At 46.4% G+C, this 25,050-nt stretch overlaps 1 protein-coding gene across 2 annotated transcripts in view; it reads right to left on the bottom strand.

The window, feature by feature from the left end:
- Window positions 1-792: 792 nt before the first annotated feature.
- Window positions 793-25,050, bottom strand: part of zfpm1 (zinc finger protein, FOG family member 1) — a 112,929-nt gene continuing 88,671 nt past the window's right edge. For both annotated transcript variants that reach the window (XM_085778342.1, XM_085778341.1), the window contains exons 5-9: window positions 11,834-11,936; window positions 11,491-11,745; window positions 8,429-8,662; window positions 8,026-8,268; window positions 793-3,668 (exon numbers count right to left, since the gene is read on the bottom strand). In XM_085778342.1, coding sequence (XP_085634468.1) covers window positions 997-3,668; window positions 8,026-8,268; window positions 8,429-8,662; window positions 11,491-11,745; window positions 11,834-11,936 — 3,507 coding nt within the window. In that variant the 3' untranslated portion in view covers window positions 793-996. The remainder of the gene's footprint in view (window positions 3,669-8,025; window positions 8,269-8,428; window positions 8,663-11,490; window positions 11,746-11,833; window positions 11,937-25,050) is intronic.

Below are 25,050 nucleotides of genomic sequence, written 5' to 3'. Positions count from 1 at the left end.
TCAGTGAAGACTAAAAGATAAATATTTCACATTTTTTCTCTCCCTTGCATTTTAAAGAGAAAATAAAAATTTGTGTGTATGAAAGAAAAGGAAAAACTGTCCATTTTTTTGAAATATCATCCTTCAGTAATTAGTAACATTGTGATAACACATCTGTTTTTCAGCTAAAAACACTTTAGCTTCTCTAGTAAGCAAAAAAGAGCCAGTGTTGAAACCAAAAGCATTATAGAATTCTTTTTTTCAGACATCATACACTATGCACAGATAATAGAAAAATTAACAATGATCAAGTCTTTTCCACACGAGAGAAACGACGCCTCCTCTGCTCCGGCTTGGGAACATGGAGAGCTCAGGAAAAGGCCGGAGATTCATTAGAATCGGCGTCATCGCTGCTGCGTGATCATCAGTCAGAAATGCCTCCGACAGTCAGAATGTAATTACTACCATTATAAACTCAGTCCGACAGAGAGACAGAACAGAGGTTGCCGACACATATTTTAACGTCCCATAATGCAACATACTGAGAGGCCCAGGAGTGGTAGATGTTGAATTGGGTGATGAAGACAGACGGTGATCTAGGGGACGAGGGCAGGTAGCGTCCGTCTCAGCTCTTAGTGTATTACAAACTTTGACCCATGGAAGGAGGAGTATCAGTCACTGTATGTTGGTAACACCACCTGCAACACGCTGCTGTGGAGCAGCCGGGGCATCAGCCGGGGCATCAGCCGGGGCATCAGCCGGGGCATCAGCCGGGGCATCAGCCGGGGCATCAGCCGGGGCATCAGCCGGGGCATCAGCCGGGGCATCAGGTCCTGCCAGGTGAGTAACAGTCATTCATTGTCTTTCAGTTGTGCCAGCGGAGCGCCACTGTGGGGGGGGGGACCGGCACGAAGGGACATCGGAGCTTCCTGGGACTTAGTAAAGGTGAAGAAGCCCTCCAGTCACAGAGATAAAAAGGTGGGGAAGAGGAAGAGGAAGAAGAGAAGATTACTGAGCTCACTTGACGTGTTCGGCACTGTGGGAGGAACAGTAGTATTTCTTGTGAGCTATGAACGTGGAGAGGCTGCTGAACTTGATGTTGCACAGCCGACAGAAGCGGGAGTTCCCGTTCTGGACCGGGGAGATGACGGTGGTTTTGGCGGCGGGGACAGGGGAGGGCTGCGGCGTCGCGCCCACCTTATCCGGATGGTTGGACGATCCCACCGTCTCCCTTAGGACCTCAGGCACTGGTGACAAAGTCAGAGAGGGAGCCCTTGGGGGTGACACGGGCAGAGGCGAGCCAGCTGAGGGCGACCCCCCCCGGGGCGAGGGGCTGCCGTTCAGCAGGGGGGAGCTGGGAGAGGAGGTCCCGCTCCTGGCCTGCCCGTTGACACCGTCTCTGTGGAGGAGGGACGCCGGTCGGGACTGGCTGCTGGGGGTCATGGAGGCGGCTGCGGCGGCTCCATCGATGGGACTGAGGCTGCCCAGCGGGGTGGGGGTGGGGGGCTCCTGCTGGATGGTGACAAGGAGGCTGTGGGCCGTCTTGAAGTGTTCCATCAGATCGCAGCTGATAGGCCGGTTGGGGCAGTAGGGACAGACCACCTGAGGGGGGGACGCGCCTGTGCCTTTGGCTCCGGCTCCGGGGGTGGCTGCGGGTGTGGTGGTGGTGGCGGTGTGGGGGGGGGGTGTGGCATCAGAGGCAGGTAAGGTGGAGGAACGAGGGCTGGGTGACGCCGCCTGAGTCTGGGCAGCCCATTCGGCGGGGGGGGCTTTGGCCTCCACAGGGGGCACCAGGTCGGGGCGCTCCTGCTGAGTCCTGCTTTTGGGCGAGGTGGAGGCAGATCTCTTGAGCCGGTGAAGCTGCTCCAAGGTGTGGGGCTGGAGTGTGGTGGCGGGGCAGTAGTAGGTTTTATGAGCCAGGTAGTTCTCGATGCTGTTGAAGCTGATGCTGCAGGCCGTGCACTTGTGATAGTCTGTCAGCGGCAGAGCGGGGAGGATGCTGCTGCTGCTGCTGCCGCCGCCCTGCCGCGGAGCATCTCGCAGGCGCGGCCTCTTGCTCAGGTCGATGGGGCCGTCCCCCTCGGGGCTGGAGCCGCCCGCCGCGCTGGGAGAACCCTCTCGCTTCACCGCCAAGCCCAGAACAGAGGGAGACGGGGCAGAGGCGGCAGAGGCGGCAGAGGCGGCTGCGGTGGCAGCGGCTGCAGCTGCAGCAGCGGCGGCGGCGTTGGCTAAGGCTTCAGTTCTTGCCATGTGGATCTCGTACATCTTCTTCCGCTTGCGCGTGCGGATGGGCTGGGGGAGGAAGGCTGCTGTGGTGGTGGTGGCCTTGGCCATGTGTATGGCTCGATGGTTGGACGGATCGTGGCGCGACGCGCAGTAGAAACGCTTGTGAACGGTGTAGTTCTCGTGACGGCTGAAGCGGATGTTACAGGCCTCGCAGAAGGTTCTGTTGGGATCGTCCTCGGCGTCCTCGGCAGAAGCGCTAGCGGGACTCTGGCTGCCTTCGCTTGCTCTTCCTCCTCCGCCCCCTCCTCCCAAACTCGCACCTCCACCTTCCCCCTCGGAGGAGGACGAGACTCCCTCTCTCCCCGCCGGGGTTTCTGCCTTGACCTCCACCGCTCTCCTGGATTCTGTGGCTCCGGCTCCAGCGGGAGAGTCGGAGCTGGCGGGGGAGGCGGAGGCTGCTCTGCTGGCTGCTCCGCCCTGAGGAGAAGCAGACCGCGCTCCGCCTGGAGGCACCGGAGCCGGGGCCGCGTCCCTGGTGGCCCCCGGGCCCGAGGCTGAGGCTGCACCGTCTGCTTGGTGCCTGCTGGAGCAGTACAGCCTCTTGTGTGCATAGAAGTTGTTGATGTTGTTGAAGGTGATGTCGCACTCGAAGCAGGTGGCTCCCTTGTGAGGCGGGGTGGCTGCGGCGGTGGTTGCCGTGGTTCCAGCGGGGAAGAAGGCTGCTGGGCTGTTCTGAGGAACCGTCTGGCCCTGCTTCAGACGGCTGTGGACCATCTCTGACATCTTAGCCAGTATCTCTGAGGCCTGGGGCAAAATGGCTGCTTCTGGGTTAAACATGTACTGAGGCAAGAACATGGCTCCACCCGGAAGAACTGACTCTGTCCCGCCGATGTGGGCGGGGCTAGAACCAGGTGTGGGACTGGTTGGTTCTGCCTTTACAGTTGTGGTGGCAGGACTCTTTGAGGAGTCTGATGACAGTCTAGATGAGGTGGAGGTTTGCGACTCCTTTGTCTTCCTTCTTGCTTCCTGATCGCCCTCCTCCCCACTGTTCCTATCCTCCTCCTCCCCCTCCCCCTCCCCCTCCTCATCCTCCTTCACCTCCATCTCCATCTGCTTCTCTCCGGCCTCTGAGTCTGAATGCGGCTCCTCTTTGATTTTCAGCTCACCGGTGGGGGCATCAGGAGGACTGTAGTCTCGGGGCGTGGCGGAGCCGCCGTTTGCGCCCGGGCTGGACGAGTCTGGTTTGGGGACACAGGCAAGCGGCTCCCTCTCATGTGGAGAGAGCTGCAGCTGGGGGGCGTCCACCAACGATGGGGTCATCTGGCGAGGGGTGGAGCTCCTGTCCACCGGGACCCTCACCTCCAGGTGGGTCCGTACGTGCTGCTGCAGTTGGGCCGGGGAGTCGGAGTTGTGACCGCACACTTGACACTTCAGCACCACACCAGAGTCTCCTGGACTGAGACCTGACAACCAGAGACAAGATTAGTCAAGTGTGAAGCTGAGTGGATTTTACACACTGGCCATAGTCTACAATTCCTCTACTGACACTGCACAGATCAAACGACTGGCTACAAGTTGGGATGTACATTGTTAAAGGGACAACAAGGAGCAGTGGCGTGCACAGACTTTTTGAAGGGCAGGGGCGAAAAGGAAAAAAAAAGGCACCTAATAGCGTGTCCTCGCCACTGAAGAGGGCACTTTAGCATGCGTTTTGGCTTCCCTGAGGGCACTTTAACACGTGTTTTAGCTCCCAAGAGGCCACTTTAGCACATGTTTTGGCTCCTAGATGTGGCTCCTAGAGGGCACTTTCAGGGCTGCCAAGTTTCAGAAAATGACTGAGTGAGACTGTAGTGACATGGTGCGTTTTTTTGGCCTTTTTTAACATCGATTTGGCCTGTTTTAATATCGATACCTTAACACTAAAAAAACGTTGATTTGGCCTGTTTTAACACGTGTTTTGGCCCCCAAGAGGGCACTTTAGCACATGTTTTGGCTCCTAGAGAGCACTTTAGCACGCATTTTGGCTTCCAAGGGGGCACTTTAACATGCATTTTGGCTCCCAAGAGGGCACTTTGGCACATGTTTTGGTTCCTAGATGTGGCTCCTAGAGGGCACTTTCAGGGATGCCAAGTTTCAGAAAATGACAATTGGCCGGCGACCACAGGTCGGCTGCGAAAAAAATTTGGCCTTTTTTTAACGTTGATTTGGCCTGTTTTATAATATCAATACCTTAACACTAAAAAACATTGATGTGGCCTGTTTTAACACTTGTTTTGGCTCCCAAGAGGGCACTTTAGCACACGTTTTGGCTTCCAAGGGCACTTTAACATGTGTTTTGGCTTCCAAGAGGGCACTTTAACATGTGTTTTGGCATCTAGAGGGCACTTAAGCACACGTTTTGGCTACCATGAGGGCACTTTAGCACACGTTTTGGCTCCTAGAGGGCACTTAAGCACGCGTTTTGGCTCCCAAGAGGGCACTTAAGCACGCGTTTCAGCTTCTAGAGGGCACTTTAGCACACGTTGTGGCTCCTAGAGGGCTCTTTAGCACACGTTTTGGCTCCTAGAGGGCACTTTAGCACACGTTTTGGCCCCCATGAGAGCACTTGAGCACACGTTTTAGCTCCTAGAGGGCACTTTAACACACGTTTTGGCCCCCATGAGGACACTTTAGCACGTGTTTTGGCTTCCAAGAGGGCACTTGAGCACACGTTTTAGCTCCTAGAGGGCACTTTAACACACATTTTGGCCCCCATGAGGACACTTTAGCACGTGTTTTGGCTTCCAAGAGGGCACTTTAACGCGCGTTTTAGCTCCTAGAGGGCACTTTAACACACGTTTTGGCCCCCATGAGGACACTTTAGCACACGTTTTAGCTCCTAGAGGGCACTTTAACACATGTTTTGGCTCCCAGGGGGCACTTTAGCACGCGTTTTCCAACAATTGGGCTACGAGGGGGGGCGACCGCCCCCCCTGCCCCCCCCCCTGTGCACGCCACTGACGAGGAGTTTTATTTTGGTTTGGTTGGTATTTGGTTATAAAAAAAGTCTCATATTAATGTGGATGAATCTACGCTACCCACACTTGTTAATGGCTCCATTTTCGATATATATATCGTTTTGTCTCTATCGTTATTTTGTTATTATTAATGGTGACGGAAATGCTGGTCGAGCCGACCAGCGTTTCTTTACTTTCGGTTTTGTGGCGAGTCATGAGAATAACGCCGCCGAATCGCCGTTTTTATGGTCAGAACTACGACGGTATCTGATCGTCTTTGAACCTCTGAGTTTAATTCTTGATGAATGAAAACATGAGTCTGTCTTGCGCTGGTCAAAGAATTTCACGGTGCGTGCGGAGACTCATAAATGTAGCGTGAAAACGCTTTAAAATACTGGAATTTTAATGGTACTCTTTTCTCTACTTTGTTATAGTAAGAAAAAAACTTTTTGATTGATTGAATTTGCGAAGAAGGAAATGTAAAACAATGATTTACTACAGGACTTTTTCTTTGACAGTATTTGGACTGTACAGTAGCTTCACCAGCAGCCCCCACATCGCTAAAAATAGCAGGACAACAAACAAAACAACAAAAAAATTCAGGGGGATGGTCAATTTTTTCCACCTTAAAAAAAGGGGGGGGGGGGGGGTAATTCATGTAAATTCGTTATCAAAACAAAACACTGAAAATAAGACTTCTTAATCCTCTCAAATCAAATCAAGCCAAGTTTATTTTAATTTTTTTATTTGTGCCCTCAGATTTTATTATTTCTTTTATTCAACATGCGTAGGCCTACTCTCTAATGATGAAATTAGGGCTGTCAATCTATTAAAATATTTAATTGCGATTAATCTCATGAATGTCATAGTTAACTCGTGATTAATCGCAAATTAATCGCACATTTTTATTATTTATTATAGCCTAAATGTCCCTTGTGTGTGTGTGTGTATGTTCATCTCTCTCGCTCTCTGTTTAGATAAATAAACACAAATAAGCTACAAACACACACATGGCCTCTCGTATTCGCCAATCGCTGTGTTTTATTTTGAAAATTGACTGGATTCTCTCGTGTTTCTTTGTTTGACATCCTGCCAGGATTGACGCGATCGCTCGTGGCTCGCACACAGAACAGACCAGACGCCGAAACGATCGCTGCAGGGCACGAGCCGGCCGCGGAGCTGAACGCCGCGGCACGTCTGGTGTGAACGACACATTAACATGGGCGCCCCAGGCTCTGCTTCTCGGCGCTTCGCGGCTGTTCTCTGCGCTTCCGCGTCCAGTGTGTCGCCGGCGTTAAAGGACAATTCCAGTCGAATTCAACTCGGGGGTGTATTTTCATATCATTTTAGGTCTAAAAGAATGAATCTGAAGATTTTCAGTTTAATCGCTCCTGTTTTGCGGTAGCTGCGTCTGTCCCTGCATCGCCACGGCAGCAATGAATGGGAGTGGATGTAAGTTCCACTGTTTAGGCTGTTTCCAGCCCTCAAAGCCGCAATTTTTTTCCACAGACAGCGTCAGATGGCGACTCAAACATGCACCGAGAAGTTTATTTACTTCAAGCAAGCCGACATGTTTGTAAAAGTCGATCTAATTCAAAGTCTCCCAGAGTCTCGCGCGAGCCCGAAGTTGCAGTGCTGGTGTATTCAGGCGCAGTAGGAGCTACCGCTTGTGTCATAAACACAGGAATATCAAGTCTTTACTTGCTTGAAGTGTACATTTTTTTCCACAGACAGCGTCAGATGGCTACTCAAAGATGCGCTGAGAAGTTTTTTTTACTTGAAGCAAGTAAAGAGTTGATATTCCTGTGTTTATGACACAAACGGTAGCTTTTCCCACTTCATGTGAACACACCGAGCACGGCAACTGGGTCTCGCGCGAGACTCCGGGAGACTTTGAATTAGATCTAGTTTTACAAACATGTCGGCTTGCTTGAAGTAAATAAACTTCTCGGTGCATGTTTGAGTGGCCATCTGACGCTGTCTGTGGAAAAAAATTGCGGCTTTGAGGGCTGGAAACAGCCTAAACAGCGGAACTTACATCCACTCCCATTCATTGCTGCCGTGGCGATGCAGGGACAGACGCAGCTACCGCAAAACAGGAGCGATTAAACTGAAAATCTTCAGATTCATTCTTTTAGACCTAAAATGATAGGAAAATACACCCCCGAGTTGAATTCGCCTGGAATTGTCCTTTAATCGCACGATAAAAAAATTGACGCCGTTAAAATTGATTTGACAGCCTTAACTGTGCGTTCACAAAAAAAGCTTCCAAAGCGTCAAAAACGCTCGAGGGTGGGCTTCAGACAAGACAGCTCCCAAAACGGCAAATATTTTCAGCCGCTTTGGCCGCTCGTCACGTGACTGACGTCAAAGTTCGATCGCGCTGGTCATTGGGGAGCCGAAATACAAAAAAAAGGGGGAAAAAAGGCAGCCGACGGACATCTCTATTCTGACAGGTTGCCGCCGAGCCGCGTCATAGCTAATTACCCTAAAGTTAACCAGGGCTCAACTTCTCGTCTGGTGACGCTTTGGACGCTTTGGAAACGCTCATTGAAAATGAATTGACTTCCGGCGTTTTGACGCTTTGGAAGCGTTTGGTGTGAACGGTCAGTAATATAGGCTAATTATAAGTTATATGTCCAACATTTAATGTAAAAAGGGGAGGGATGGAGAGGGGGGATGATTTTGATCGTTTTTATTTCAGGGGGGATTCCATCCCCCCTCATCCCCCCTCAACTCGACTACTGAGGACAACATGTTGTAAAGATGAAAATGGGCCAGCCTGTTGAGACTTGACCTGGATATGACATATGGGTGGACTCACCAGTGGACAGGGGCAGCTTGGGAAGGCCTGGCCCCGGGGAGTAAACCTCGCTGCGAGAGCCGGGCTGGCAGACCATGTGGCTGGTGACCAGATGGCTGTAGAGGATGTCCCTGGTGGTGGAGACGAAGCCGCAGCCATGACACAAGCCGTTCAGCGTGTCTGTGTGGACCTTCAGGTGGCGCTCACAGTTGGCTTTGGTGGTGAAGGCTGACAGACAGATGAGACAGACAAATGGACGTTCGCCTGTGGAAAGACAGGGAGGGACAATGAATGACGTGGCCTGGACCCTCAAGGAGCCAATGAAATGGCCAGTGAAGCCACTGGTTAAAGTACACACAAATTAGACCTCAATGTTCTCACTACTGTCAGTTTGGCATACCGTGCGTATAAATCTTGCTCTCACCACTGTGTGTGCGCATGTGGATCTCCAGAGAGCTGGCGCTGGGGCAGCTCTTGTTGCACTGCGGAAAGGGGCAGATGCGCTCGTTGGGGTAGGACTCCTTGGGTTTGTCTTGCGGTGGTGAAGAGGCTGCGGCCGGCTGCTTCTGACGGCTGGCGCAGTAGTACATGAGGTGGGCCTGCAGGTTCCTCTCGCTGCGGTACCAGATTCCACAGTCCTTGCATGGGAAAATGTCCTCTGATAACCAGCAGACACACAAAGTTACAGTCAGTCGACCCAACAGGAACAGGTAGAAATAAAATACATATTGCAGTAAAACAAAGACTGAAAAAGGGAGGAAGATGGGGTTTAAATGACCACACGTGAACAGGAAGCTACCCAGCTAAACTAAGTTAATTAATTAAAGGTGAGTTTACCCGAGTAAGGAAAACGAATTTCATTGGTCGTTATCAAGCGGGCGGGATATTCAATGCTTGGGGCGAGACCGAGCTCGGTGTGTGTGTGTGTGTGTCTCAGACGTTTGATCGACGGATGACAGATCCAATATCAGTGGCTGATGAATCATGAGCAGGCTGACGTATAATCCGTGTGCCTGCATTATCCAATGCGAAAAAAACTACCCCACTTTCATCCTCGATTTATTGGAAAATAGAATTTTGCACAAAGTTTGGGCTACATCGTCTGACAGATGAGTGATTACACTAATGTTAAGACCCACAGTGGGCTCAAATTCAGTTTTCTTTTCTGTACAGCTTTAAGAAAAAAGAATAAAGCTTGGTAAAAAAACAACAACTACTGATCAGAATTCAACTCTTGCATTAAATTCACGTTAAATATGTTTGTATAATACAGAAACTTTTATGAAATTGCTCAACAGCTCTAGTGGCATTCAAGTTTGCTACACACACACAGACACATCTGCTAATTATTGCCGGTTGCCATGGATACTCTTCAGAGTTATTTTATGTCAATATCCCATTATTTGCCACAATCTAGCAATGTGGAATCATACCGCAAAACTTTGAGGAGAGTTATTCTGCTGGCTGTCAAAGAGCTGCACTGTCATCTTGTGGCCAAAGAAAACATTACAACTTTGGGACTGATGGTAAAATACAGTCGCTGATTATGGGGTTGTGGGCTCCAGCTTATGTTACAGAGATCAGACTAACAAGGCTGGGTAAAGACTGACCAGATATAAAGGGAGTGAAGTGGATCTAATACAGGCCATTGTAAGTCATTTTACTGCTCTACATTGTTGGTGCTGCAAATACCCTTAAAGGGATAGTTCACCCAAATATCAAATTTTACTCATTGTCTACTCACCCTCATGTCAACTAAGAGCTGTGAGAATTTTCAGAGTCCTCCGTGCCTTCTCTGAGTTACGGGGGGGGGTCCGCGCAGCAGTAGTATTTGTCCATATAATGGTTTTCAATGGATACCAACTTTCTTCATCCAAAAAGACACACCAAAAAACATCCAAATACCTCCATACTGCTCGTCTGTAATGTCCCTCTTGTATTGAAGCCCCGACATGAGAAATTGTTAAGAAAAAAATTAAATAAGTCTTTATTTTAAGCTTGGTTGTAGCGGAAGCTCCCAGTGTCTCAGTTCACTGCTCTTCCTGTGTCAGTGCAAATGACCGGCGGAACAATTTCTCATGTCGGGGCTTCAATACAAGAGGGACATTCCAGACGAGCAGTATCAAATCAAATCAAATCAATCTTTATTTATAGAGCACCTTTCATACATGGAAAATGCAACACAAAGTGCTTTACACACATAGAAAATAAAACAATTACAAGTAAAAACCCCTCCCTCCCACACTCCATACTACACACACACTCTCACTACTGACGCTAGGGAGACATGGCATGACACTGAGGATTGAGGAAGCGCTATCTTTGGGCCGTCCACACTGGGAGGAGTCGCAGGCCGTGCCACAGGGGGCACCAGCGCCCAGGCCCCCCGACCCCGACAGACCACAGCCAGCGGAGCCGAAGGGACCCAGGGACAGCGCCCCCAGCAGCATCCCCGACGCAGCTCCCAGCGTGGAAGACCCCCCTGAGGAAACACTGGAGTTAAAAACTAAAAACATAAGATAGGATAAAAACCCTGAAAAAATAAGTTAACAGGGTAAACAGTTTAAAAAGATAAAAAGTAAATAAACAAATAAATAAATAAAAATATGTAAGATAATAAATAAAATAAGTAAAACAAGTAAAATTATTTAAGGTTAATAACAACTTTAAAAGCCAGATAGAAGCAGAAACATAAAATAAGATAGAACCATGAGAAGAATTTAAAATCTAGTTAAAAGCCTGACTAAAAAGGTGTGTTTTTAACCTTCCCTTAAAAATATCAACTGTCTCTGCGGCCCTGAGGCTCTCCGGCAGGCTGTTCCACAGGTGGGGGCCATAATAGCTAAATGCCGCCTCACCATGGGTTTTGGTTCTGGGTTTTGGTATGGATAAAAGGCCGGTGCCGGAGGACCTCAGGGTCCGCGAGGGTTGATATGGTAAAAGCAGGTCAGATAAATAAGAGGGCGCAAGGCCGTTAAGACATTTAAAAACTAGTAAAAGAACCTTAAAATCGATCCTGAAGCGTACGGGGAGCCAATGCAGCGACTCTAAAACTGGTGTAATATGCTCCCGCCCTCTGGTCCTCGTCAGCACTCGTGCGGCTGAGTTTTGTAATAATTGGAGATTAAAAATACTCTTTTTGGGAAGACCAGAGAGCAGGGCATTGCAGTATGGAGGTATGGAGGTATTTGGATGTTTTTTGGTGTGTCTTTTTGGACGAAGAAAGTTGGTATCCATTGACAACCATTATATGGACAAATACTGCTGCGCGGACCCCCCCGTAACTCAGAGAAGGCACGGAGGACTCTGAAAATTCTCCCAGCTCTTAGTCGACATGAGGGTGAGTAGATAATGAGTGAAATTTGAATTTTGGGTGAACTATCCCTTTAATACCACTATACACCATAAAACTGTTGTAAATTAAAATCAATCCTAATGAAATCAGCCTGACCTTGAACATTTTCAGGCCTCAAACACAACACTCACTGTTGACCACGGCTGTAGCCAAGATGGCGGCCATCCCAGCTTGCTGTGGGAGGAGCTGAATGTCTGAGTGCAGCGCGGCCGGGTACAGAGGCTCCTCCTTCACCACAGGCTGTTTGTGAGTGACCAGGCTAAGTGGAGGGGAGAGCTGAGCCGGCGAGGAGGAGGAGGAGGAGGAGCCGGCGGGAGGCGACAGGAAGCCCAGGAGCCTTTCACCAGCTGTCAGCTCTCTGCTCACCTTACAGAACAACTCACCACCTGACAACACACACAGTCCAGTCACAACATTGAAGTCTGTATTCATCAAATCACAAAGAGCCACACTTCAGTCACATTAAAAACTCACCTCGGCTGTAGATGGTACAGTTGGCGGCCGAGGGGTCAGAGGTCAGACGGAGGCGACTCATCCAACAGTTTGGATCTTCACACACAAGAGTCAACTTGGAGTTCTGCACACAAGAACACAGAGAGAAGAAGATGAGGAGGGAACACAAGCTTTCCATTGGTTGTCAGACACACCGCTGTTTAAACAGTACTGTGCAAAAGTTTCAGGCACTAGAAGTAAAGTGAAGATGCTTTCAATTGTAATGACAGTGACAGAATCTTTATCGATTCAGTTCATACAAAGCTCAGTCAACAGAAGAAACCTAAATCAAATCATAATTTAGTGTGTCCACGCTTTGTCTTCAAAACAGCATCAGTTTTGACTGGCAGGTTCTTCTGTGGATTGGGGGGGGTTGTGGTGACCATCTGTTGCAGTGTTCTTCTTGTGCATTAACATAGTTATTTTTGACATTGTATTGCATAATGGATAAGAATGTAAATATCTAAAGTGCCTAAAAGTACTGTTTTACAGTAGGTGTCTAACAAAAATGCTGCAGATTGAGGTTAAAAGTCTTTTTATTTTTACTTTTAAAAGTAAAAATGTCAAGTGTCAAGTGTTTTGGTTCCAGCTTCTTGAATGATGAGTCGTGGGATTTATAACTTTTTAATTTCGGCATTTAAAATATACAATAAAAACTGATGAGATTTTTCACTGTTTCCCGATCAATCAATCCAGTCAATAAATCCTCAACATTGTCACACAGACTATCTGTTCATATTCATGGCCGTTTTGATAGAGCTAACAAGTGTAGGGAACATTACACACCTTCTCTCCCTGCCATCCTATGGGATCACATGTTTCCCTCAGCCTTTTAATATGAACAACATAGTTAAAATGAAAGAAACTAGCTTAAATCAGAGAGAAGCTCTTCAAAGACATGCAATTGTTACTTTCAAGTGTCATCTTTAACTGGGCTGCTGTATTGTACACATTACTGGCCATGAGATAATAACACTTTGAGTCTGATTCTGAACTTAGGTCACGACCTAACTGTCTGTTAGAGTAGTAGTAGAGTTACAGTATTGTGAAGTTGGCCTTTGTCACAACAACCATGACCTTTAACCTTTGGGCCACAAATTGTAATCGGCTCATCTGAGTCTGAGTGAATGTTTGGTCCAAATTTGAAGAAATTCCTTTAAGGCCCTCTGGAGATATCGTGTTCATAAGAATGGGATGGTCAGACATAATGGCTCTGGAATCGAAAGCTTTAATTGCCGTCAATTGGGAAAACACAGTCACATGGCTGTGTCCAGTGTGTGGCCAGAGGTAAACAGTGTTTATAAAGAGGCCGCCAGCGAGCAGAGGATGATTACAACCCAAAATGGAAATGAGGAAATGAGGGGAGCATGGTCTGAACAAAGCCACATTGAAAATGAAGGAAAAGAAAGAAGAGAAGAGGAATAAAAGAGGAAGAGAGACCCTGGGGGAGAGTGAGAGAAGAAAAGGAAGAGAAAGAAGATCTGATGAGGTCGACAGGCTGCTATTCAGTCAGCTGCCATAATAAGATCCACAGTGGATACTCTGGACAAAGAGCGGAGAGTCAGCATCCAGTGTAGGTATGAGAGATAGAGAGAGGGAGGGAGAGAGGGAGAGAGGGAGAGGGGGAGAGAGAGAGAAAAGAGAGGGAGAGAGAGTAGAGGGGGAGGGAGGAAGATCACATAAAACACAGACACACACTGAGTACAATCTGGTCTTTGTCCACATAAGGCTCCAGGAGCATTCCCTCTGACAATCACTCCGAGGACACAGGCTTTTCCCATGTCTCCATGTCTCTCTCTCACACACACACACACACACACACACACACACACACACACACACACACACACACACACACACACACACACACACACACACCACACACACACACACACACACACACACACACACACACACACACACACACACACACACACACACACACACACACACACACACACACAACACACACACACAGCGTCATATGTACAGGGGAATGTGTGTATGAAACTAATGCTGTATTCACATTTGGTCTCAGCGCACGGGAAACAGTCAAGCTCACATTCATTAGTTGCAGATACAACAGAGAGGAAGTCATGGACACACATTATAACATATGGCTCTACTACTGCTGTTTTTTTGGTACTACGTGAGTAGTAAAAACCATTAAGCTGATACAAAATAAAATGTATTGAGTGTTTTCAAAACTTTAAATACATATGTTGTACACAACTGTGCAGAGGCTTAAACAGTGGTGTTTCCAACCCACTGAGTGTGGACAGCGCAGCAGGTCTGTGGTGCAGTATTATCCTAGTCTCCACTAGGAGGCAGCATTTCCTTAGCAGCAGAGCAGAGAGTCCTCAGTCCAGACCAACTGAGCAGTCCAGGAGGGTCAGAGGATCCAGGATAAGAAAAAGTGGATGGTGAGATAGGTGCTTGAGTTTACAGACGACTGTAAGTCTCTCGACGGTGCTTGTAAAAACGGCACAGCAGTTGAAGCTGAGGCTGAGAGGAGTGGACTGAGGAGAGGCAGTGGTGGCGACAGGGAAACGCCAAACCTTTCTGCACATGGTCTGCTGGAGAGGATGTTATGGATCCAGTGGATTAGTGGCGATGAAACTTGCAGGTACTGTAGTTTCTTGATTAGCTGATGGATCTGGGTTGTGTTAAAGGAGGAGCTGAAATCAATAAAGAGAGGTCTTGCATAGTTTCCAGGGATGTCCAGGTGTTGTAACAGTCATGCCACCGCATTATCTGCGCCTCTCCCTTGCTGATATGCAAATCAGAGGGCATCCATGAATGGTAAAATATATGCAAGGATGATGTTTTGCACAGAGGTACGAGCTGCAGGCCCATGCGTATGATTTGGCTCTGATGAGTGTGTTTTTTTCTAGGAACAACGGAGTGAAAGATGGGTATTATGTCCCTAGATCTTAAAGCCACAAAGCTAACTACCTGGGATAAGCTCAGAGCAAAGCAAAGATACACCTCCCTGGATGATTCCTCCATAATGCATTCAGCATGATGTCCGGTTTATTTTTAATGAACAGATGTTTGAAAGACAATGAATGAATGAATGAGACGATGAGAATAATCTAAGAACAACACAAGAAGTTCCTCATGAACTTCTCATGAATGTCTCATGAACCTCTCTTTAGGTCAGGCAACACTTTCACCACTGAAGATGGAAAAGACAAGATGTTAGAAAGACCTAATGTAATTTCATGTGAAATCAAAAGTAGCTCTTGCACAATATCACTCATTATCACCTTCCCACAGGTGCCTTGGTCTAACTTTAGGACTATTGTGCATTTAATTTCAAGGTCAGAACACTGTCCTTTATTTATCCCTGCAAATGATCCCTGAGTGTATTTTCAAAGGTCCGTTTTATACACTTGAACTAAGCTTATATCTGAAACACTGAATCTTCCCAGTCCAGACACAGAATTCTCAGAATTAGATATTTCAGGGATCACATGACCAGGGAGTCTTTTTAAAATCTTAAAAAGCTAATCAGTTCTTGGTCATCAAAATCTAATCTCTCTGTTTCTTTCTATTGTCATTTTACAGTGATTATTTTTCCTCTTGTTATCAGCACTGCGGCATTTAAAGGCAGGCTGATCAGTGTGAAAATGAACCTTCCTGTCACTGATACAGGGATCTATCAGTGGCTTTCTCTGTGATTAAAACTAAGCAATGGACAGTGTGATGTCATGGAAAGCCGGTGGGAGCGCAGAACAGGAAGTGTGCTTCATATAAAACTGGCACATTTCGGCCAAACAAGGCCAAACAAGGATTACCTAGACTGATAAGTATTCTCATTGCTCATGTATCTGACCTCCATTCTTTCCATCTGTAATAAACTGCCAAAATCCTGGTTCTGCTCTTCCCTAAATGCCCTTCATTAGAGAACTACAACACACACACACACACACACACACACACACACACACACACATACTCCAACAGAATTGTAAGGTTTTTATATAACTGAATTGATAGACTCTTGGATTTTACTCGTGTGATGCAGATGATGCTGGTTGTGGTATTGCAGTGCGGACTTTTTGAATGTCACTTAATGCGATAGTGATTGATAATCACCTGGACAGATGTAGGCATCAATACATTCACTCTCTGGAGTAGCCTACCTGCTCATAGCTCATTGAAAAGATTTGACAGGGTTATAGAAGGTCACAAGCCAAAATGTTAGGAGGACACGTTCAAACATGCAGAGCTACTGATGTGGTCTTCATTCATTTTCTTCTTCAGAGCAGGTGGTGGAGATTGTTGCTCGACAAGAGCTTTGGCCATTGTTATATGTAGGCTACATGAGTTTATAATACAGTGGAAAATATGTGATAGAGACAAGAGTCAACATCGTCAACATCAGTATTTCCTCCCAAATCTGGAGACAGATGTTGGTGACGAGTGAAGGAATAAAGTCAAATGCTAAACTCCAAAGTTTCTCCATTGTTTGATAGCTGCTAATGCTAACAATGACTATGTAGCACTAGCAAAACTTATACAGCTCCTTTAAAACATCATTGGTGTAGGTTAAAATCTAGAAACCCCACTGATCCACAATCTCAATTCTGCCTCTCCATAAGGTGAAAACATCTACTTTCCTGGTGTCAGAGCTGAACCTTCAGAATACCTGGGGAAGATGGACATTGCGACTTGGGAAGACAGTGAGAAGAGAGAAGGGTAGAACAGAAGGAAGGAAGCCTCTCAGTCTGTTGTATATTGAAGATTGAGGCAGAGCGTATTGTATTTCATGGAGAACTAGCGCTGATGTGGAGATACGACTGCTTTTGTTTTAATTTGTAACCCAACGCTGGAGCCGTCTGAGCTCTAAGTACTGCTAATTTGTTTCAGACTAATTCATCACGGCCACGGCTTTGGAATTCACCATGATAGGGCAATGGGGAAAGCTCAGTAGTGCGCAAGTGGAACACACACACACACACACACACACACACACACACACACACACACACACACACACCACACACACACACACACACACACACACACACACACCACACACACACACACACACACACACACACACACACACACACACACACACACACAAAATAAGAAAAAAAAGAAAAACACTCACACATAGGCTCGTTCTTCAAAGATCTAAAATAGGTAATTACTTATAAGAGTATGATCCTCTGCCATTGTTTCGTAGTTGTGAATGAATCACTCTCTTTAAAAGTCAGTATTGTCCATTTCTCCCCGACAGAGTTTGCTCTCGACGTTTTTATGAATGGTTTTATGAAGTCAGATTTTTACTGTCCTGTAAGACACAAAAAGGATATACTGAATCTCAGTCAAGTTATTTAACCTTTACTTTGAAATGTGTCATTCTGATATCAGAGAAAGACTTCCAACATGATGTAGCAGCTAAATGTTTTTTTAATTTGGTATTTCACTGCTGAAAATGACATATTTATTAAAGATAAATGTTAATGTTTAAAGGCTCAATATCAGACACTGCAGGAAAATGTTTTTATTTAGGGGCCCTGTCTGTGGATGCTTTGGGATTCAGGAGCTACAGCAGCATGCAAATACACACAACCACATACGTAGGCTGTGTGAAAACTCTGAAATCTCCTGGAAATCTATCAGTCACTTAGTCAGCATGTCCTCAACGTGACCACAGCTGAATTTAAAGGAGATACTGATCAATTGTTGCTGCTGCTGCAGATTCTGCTGCTTTTTACTTGCACAAAGCATAAGTCAAGGATTTAACTAAGTGAACTAAATTGCAACACAACAACAGCAGTTACAGATAATCTGCAATGTTAAGTTGCAACAAGGGAAATGTGTTATTTAACACTTTACTGTCACACACACACAGAAAACACAGATTCACATGAGATACTGAAAATAAGGAAGGCACAGGGCCAGATCACACACTGTGTGTTTATGTTTGTGTATATGCATGCATGCATATGTGTGTGTGTAATTAACCAGGCCAGTAGAGAATGCAAATGCCAGAGATGTGGACGGAGTTAAGGAGACGGAGAGGAGAGGCCGCTGGATGCTATCAAACCCTTTTCACGTGTTTTGGTCTGACGCCGATCTCATCGACACAAATGGCTGCCAGTCACCACAGGAAGTTTGAGAGTCTTATTGTATGATGTTGATACGATACCAAGCCGTTTTTGACATGGGTACATTCATTTGTAGTTTTTGGCAAAATCATCGCTTCTTGTCATAAAACCTGTGTTTCATTTGTCTAAAAAGCTTCAGTGTGATTTATTGATGATAAATATAAATGTTGCTAAATCTTTTATCAACTATGTTCATCTGGAGGCGATGAGTTGAGGTTTTTGTTCACTTAAGTCTGTTGCTCTGTCCTCACATGTTTAGGACTTGGTGTTGTCCTATTATGGAAATCTGATAATAGTGGCTCATCTTAAATATATATATTAAATATATATTTTATATGTATTAATGACAAACTTGTAGCTGTCACATAGATCTACTCAACAGACAAACACTTGGTGAAAGTGTGAGCACGCGCCACGTGGTGATGGGGACAAGGATGAAGATGGCTACATTTGACTTCAGTTGTCAGGTCGTTTCCATTTCATAAAAACAAAATAATCAAAAATAAAGATCTAAAGATCCAGGTAGATGAAGGTGTCTCTGCACCTGCACACCTCGCCGTACCTCGTCACCTTCTCCTCTCTCCTCCTCTCTCCTCCTCTCTCCTCACAGCCCTCCATCTATCAGTGGGATGTCAGGCCTCCCTGGCAGAGCTCCATCTTGGTGGAGAGCACTGCCTTAAGCCCCATCAGCCTGAGGAGAGTCTTTGAGCTGCAGTCTAAGCCCCTCGCCCGGACCCTGGTCCCCTCATGAATATTAACCAGCCCCCAGCCCGGCTTTAATCTGCCTGATACCCGCACTGCTGCCGCTCAGACGATAGCGAATCTAATTATTTGGTCTGATATTAACCCCCCACTCCCACACCCCCACCCCCACCACCACCACCACACACACCATTTCCACCCCCAACGCCCTGTCCTCACTCTCTATAGCTGCTGTAACATTCACGTGTGTGTGTGTGTGTGTCAGTGCAAACACACACTGACTGAACTCAGAGCCACCTTCTTCTAACAAAGTCGATTCACATATTACATTCATACACACGCTCTAACACATAGCCTTCATATCCCCACCCGCGCGCACACACACACACACACACCCACACACACCTCCAGCTCAGCCTGCGACGCCCTCTCTCCTTATCAGGCCTAAAAACGCCCTACACCGATAAAACTTGAATGCAAATGATGCCAGGCTGATTTCATTTCTTCATTTTCTTCCTCCATTCCCTCTCTCTCAGTATCAGAATGCCCCCCCCACCCCCCACCACCCCAGCTCTTCCTCCCCCTCTCGAATGAGCCAAATAGCACAGATGATGATGATGGTGGCGGTGATGGGGACAGGAAATGGGAAGCTGAGAACTTTTCCCCTGAAGTGACCTCAAACACAAACATATATATTCATGTTTACACACGGTACATATACATAGTATAGCCGTGCACTTCTATTAAAAGGGGAAATGGAGAACACATCACCCCCCCCCCCCCGCCACCGTCGTCCGCCACCGTCGTCCTCTGCAGATGAGAAGATTAAGATTTCTCTGTACAGCTGTCAACGGCCACAGTTTTACTGCCTCCACTGGGGAATAAGTGTGTTTGTATATGCAAATCAGCACTGGTACATCTAACACATCTATGTCTCAATGGCGTACACTGTTTCACGCGCTCTAATATGGTTTACACTGCTCTGTAATGGCCTGAACAAGTCTAATGGTCGTTAGACTGGTAAAGTGTGCAAGTCAATAATCCACATTGCTGCACGCTTTACATGCTTTAAACAATGCTTCACTGTCTGTGGGAGAAATCGTCACTGTCACCATGATATTCAGTTTTCACTCGCCTTACAGCACATGGAAAGAATTTTAGTGAAATATACAAATGAAGGTATACAGATTTCATTTCCGCAGAAGACTCGTATTAGTCTGTATGCTGAGTTTGAGAAGCTCTTTATGTTGGGAGAGAAAAAGTTGAACCAAAACTACACATCTCTAACTTTTTCTTCTTCCCTATATCAAGTTTAGATTTTTTAACAGATCCTAACAATAGAAGATGCATCTTCTTTAAAATTCATGTTATCTTCACACATGTAACCCTTGATGCTCCTACAGTCTCAGGATCTGTCTGAACAAAGGAGACGTAAACTCTGCTACGAATCTGAATCTGCATTTGATCATTTCAGTATTCAGTGTTATAGATACAATCCATTCAGTTTGTACTGAAACAGATAGATTCAGCTTCTTTGCAATACCTATCTTAAAGCAGATATCAGTGGAATGTTTTTGTTAATATAAGTCCTAAATAGTCCTATTTTCCGTCAGCAATCACTTACATGAAGTATTTCAGCCTAAACACGAGTCTCTCCGTCACTCTGCTCTGCTGTAACCCGAGGAGAAAATTTTCCTTGTGGGATACAAGTGTTATCCAATGAGGGGAGAGAACGGCATGAAGGGCTGTGTGTGCAGCCAAGGGATGCGCGTGAATGTGGTGACGTAGCACGAGGACCAATTGATGCCTGACAAGGGCGGGGGCTGCTAACTCATGGTGCGTTCAAGGAAACTCGTACTTTGTGTTTTTCCTTCCTGTGAAGTCATACCAGTTCGATCTGGTACGAGTTCACGGGTCGGAAGTTACGAGTGGCCGTTAGAGGGAACTTTCACAGACAACAGGACGGTAAAAACACGAGCTACGGGTTACCTGGAACGCTACCAAGTCGTAGTTGTGACTTGAAGCTGTAACTTACGGTTTCAAAAGCCTGCCTTGAACACAGCATTAGCCGAAACGGCCGTGCCCCTGATATCTGCTTTAAGATAAGGCAGGCTTGGTTTGTAATGGACCTGGTCTAAGAGGTGCTTCGACAGCATCTTTAGTTTGGAGGTTATAGTTGAATTGCATTCTAATTTCGTCAACCACATTCATAATCCAGTCTTCTGCTTTTTCTAGTAACATCCTGAACGACATATTCACCGGCAATATGAAATTGTGGAGTCAGAATATTCAGAGATTTTGTGGCATAAAATGCTTCATCGAGTAACAATAGATATATTATTAATCCAATAAAATATTATGATTAATCAAGAATGAAAGTGCCTGCTTCTGACATAACTCAGACATAACTGTCCGGGCCAATAAATGAATATCAGTAGCAGCCAGAAGGGCTTGGTCCAATATATCACACATGTCTAATGAGTGATATCTAATGCACTTATGACTGTGAAGCGAGTGAAAAAAGGTGAGTTTGTTTTTCTCGCATTAAGTGCTTCAAATGTTGTGTGCTCCTCCAGCCGCTCCCCTCCTGACCTCTTCGCCCATCGTTCACTCATTGCTCCTAAAATCTTTCACTCAATCATCCAATTCACCCTCTTCCTCTCTTCTCCCCTTTCACTCTGTCTCTCTCTCCCCTGCACAACGTCCGTACACCTCTTTCTTTCTTTCTCCCTTAATCTCCAGTTCTCTTCCTCTCTCCAACTCTCATTCCTGCCCTTCTGTCTGCCTGCCCCTCCTTCTCCATCCTATCTCTCCCTCTTTTCTCCCTCTCTCTCTCTCTCTCTCTCTCTCCGTCTCTCATTCTATCTCTCGGCTACAGGAAATGGTTTCTTCCCCAATCCATGGAGTTGGAGGGTTGTACTCACTGTCCCAAACAAAGAGGTCACTGTGTGAATCCTCCAAAAATACAAAGAAAAGGAAGGCAGATAAAAATCAGAAACCTGCTCTCATCCGCCTCTCAAAGACACACACACACACACACACACACACACACACACACACACACACACACACACACACACACACACACACACACACACACACACACACACACACACACACACACACACACACACACACACACACACACACACACACACACACACACACACACACCTCAATTGCACTCCAGCAAAGCATTTCTCTAACATTCACCAGGGACACCATTTTATACTGTATATTCCACTCATGGGGCACAAATATCACCAGTACAGTACAGAGCCGTGGCTTGGTGCTCACTCCGCTCATATCGGCGCACACCTCCGAGAAGAAGAACGCAAAGAAAAAAAATATAGAGGGAGCCCGGTTTGATGAGCTGCATGCAAATGACATGTAAAAATATAAAACTGCAATACTTAAAACGGGGGCTGAGATAAGAGATTTGAAAATGAGGCACTCTTGGAAAGCGGGCTCCTGAACTGCCGGAGATGAGGCTCAGAGATAGAGAGGATAGAGGTTTTCCTTCTCCTCTTCTCCTCCCTTACACTTCCTCCTCCTCTTCCCTTCCTCCTCCACCCTGCAGAAGCCGCTGCAGATGACAGGGAGATGCAGATACCAACCAGTCATTGCCACTGAGTGATGAACACCTCCTCCCTTTGTCTCCTCCAGTCCTCCTCCTCTATGCTCACCTCACCTCTCTCACACTTCTCTTTTTCTCTTGCATTTCTTTTAGTCTCCAACATTTTGTTTCAGTCAATGGGCCCTTCCTGTCTTTCTAAGGTCTCTTATTCCTCTTCCTTCCTGGCCTGGCTGGGTGCATTTCTGTCTATCAGTATTTTATCTTTCTTGGCTGTTTTCTCTCTCTCTCTCTAATCATTCCTCCACTCTCTCTCTCTCTCAGGGTGATACATGTAGGCTCTTCTGTCAGACCCAGATAGACAGACTAAGAGACAGAGAGCTACTGTCATGGTGTGGGCAACTCAGACGACATGTGAGAGCAGAGGTAGCCTATATAAGGCACACTGATTCAATCCCCACAGATAAAAGCCGACTCTCCTCACGGCCGAGATGCATGTGCTCAACACTGAGGCATGATGTTGTTGAAATATCAGAAGAGCATCATTAGCGTTAATGAACGATTATCATTTAAAGCCGGACACCACCGCACACAGTTTCATAGGGATTCTTTGCTAAATTAGCCAACAGTAAATGCTGAAGGATTACTGAGCTAATGAGTACAGTGCTGAGTTCCACAGTACATGTTTTAACCGGTTATTATGACATCCATATCAGCTACTCAAGTTTCCCACTGAGCCATGACGGTGCAACAGTGAGTCAACAAAACCAGGAGCCTGGAAGTGAACTTGCAAAAATGAAATTTAGTATAATTTCGACAATGACACTTAAGGATCTCCTCTTGTCATCTGTCAACGTGTCTGAAACATATCTATGAAGCGCTTTAAGTGGAGGACAGAAATAGAGAAACACTTTACAAGTACAGTCCATTAAACCGTTTCCATGGTCACTGATGCACAGACTGCGCCACTCACAGGGTTGAGCGGAGCAGGGCTGTTAAAGATCCAAAACTCCAAGTATTTAGAGTAAATATATTGATGAAGCTGCTCTCCTGCGAGGTTTATGTGCAAGGCTTTTGTGAAAGGACATTCAAACACACACTGCTCTGCTAGCTACAGCAACCCACGAGCCAGCAAAGACCAGTGTGGGTTGATAAGATGAGAGAAGTTACTAAATCACTTTAGACTACATCTATGTACCTCAGGTAGACGGAGGAGGGACTTGATCTTTAAATAATCAAAAACAGTAACAGTGTGAGATCTTTGGAAACGACTCACTAAAGGTAGAAACTCTTGTTCTTCCTCCTCTTTTCCAGAAGGTTCCTCATGTCTGGCGTTCTTCTGGGGGGCATCACAGAAGGTGTCTCAACACTCTCTCTAATCATCAATTTTTCATCTTCTGTAGGAGTACCATTTTAATTAATATTGTAATTTGATGGGCGGAGGAGGGAGAAAGAGAGAGAAACGGAGAGGCAGAGAAACACTGTTGATGTATCCAGATAAAATTTAAAGATCAAAATCCGGTTGTAAACAAACCAGCTCAGAGTCGATGCAAAAAGGGAAAAAAAAGAAAAAGAGAGAGAAAGAGAGTACGGAGGAGACAGTGATCACCTTCACTCGTCCTTCCAGGGGAGTGAGGGAAGAAGGAAGTGGAGAGGAGAGTAAAGGAGGCAGAGAGGAGGAGAGATAGAGAGTGAGAAGAGACTACCCAAAAAGTGTTTGAAAAGCCGTGGGTGGCGCGCCTTATCGCCCCAGTTCTCCTGGAGAGATTATTGGGGGATTAGTGCGAACGCTTGTTTCTAAAACATGATGAAAAGACGTTTGGCGCGTGATAACGCTTTGAACTCCCCTACTCTGCTCCTTCTAGGATCGTGCCTTCAGGCTGCCTTTCCACGAAAGACAGGATTGGGGTGGGGTGAGCTGCTGGGTGCAGCTGAAAGAGGGAGAACAATAGAAACAATGTTGGAAGTGGAGTTTCTCTGCTGGTACAGTGGGAAAACTTCACTCAGGACACACGTCCTCTGGAGAGGATGCAACAGATGCAAACAAACTCTGGGTCCGCCGCTCACACTTTTAGCATCATCACGCCCTCGCTCTCACTTCATCCCAACATGTGAGCTCAAATTTTTTTTTACAACAAATCTGCAAATTCAGTCCAATAACATGCACTCACACTATCAGTTAATTAAAGCAGGATCCAATCAGAAGAAGAGGAGATATAATATCAGATTTGTTATGTACGATCCAATCAGAATAGCAGCGGTGGCGTGCTCGCTCCTGGGTTGCCACGGGAGGCTTGCAGACGAGGACTTGGTTGTTCACTCAACCAAAAACTGTGAGGAATCAGCAGCCAGCTGATCAGTTGATCAGTAAACATTATTATACCCTGTTCTAAAGTCCAACAGCCATATCAGACAGAATATATTTAAATAGATAAATGGTTTTACGCCTCTTTCTCAAGAGATGCAAATGACAGGATTTCCATATGACACAGGCCAGTTAACACGCTGCTAATCTAATGAAGGAGATCTGTTGGAGGGAGAGCAAGGTCTGGATCTCATCTGCCTCCCTCTCTCTCTCTCTCATTCTCTCTCCGCCCCACCCTGATTCCTCGCAACCGACAAACTCACCACTGACCTCATGGTGAAACACACTGAGACAACATCAAGGACATTGAATGTTACGTTGTTTCATATCAAATAATAAAAAGTCCCAGTCTGCATGTACATGTGTGACCTGAGGGTGAATGCACATCCAGACTGTCTGCAGTCTCGTTTGGGTCGGCCTAAAACTGATACCT

Source organism: Trachurus japonicus, chromosome 6, assembly GCF_045865225.1.
Source record: "Trachurus japonicus isolate A0001 chromosome 6, Traja_1.0".
NCBI classification, from domain to species: domain Eukaryota; kingdom Metazoa; phylum Chordata; class Actinopteri; order Carangiformes; family Carangidae; genus Trachurus; species Trachurus japonicus.
Note: the sequence above shows the minus strand (reverse complement) of the source record. Positions and strands in the feature narration are given on the sequence as shown.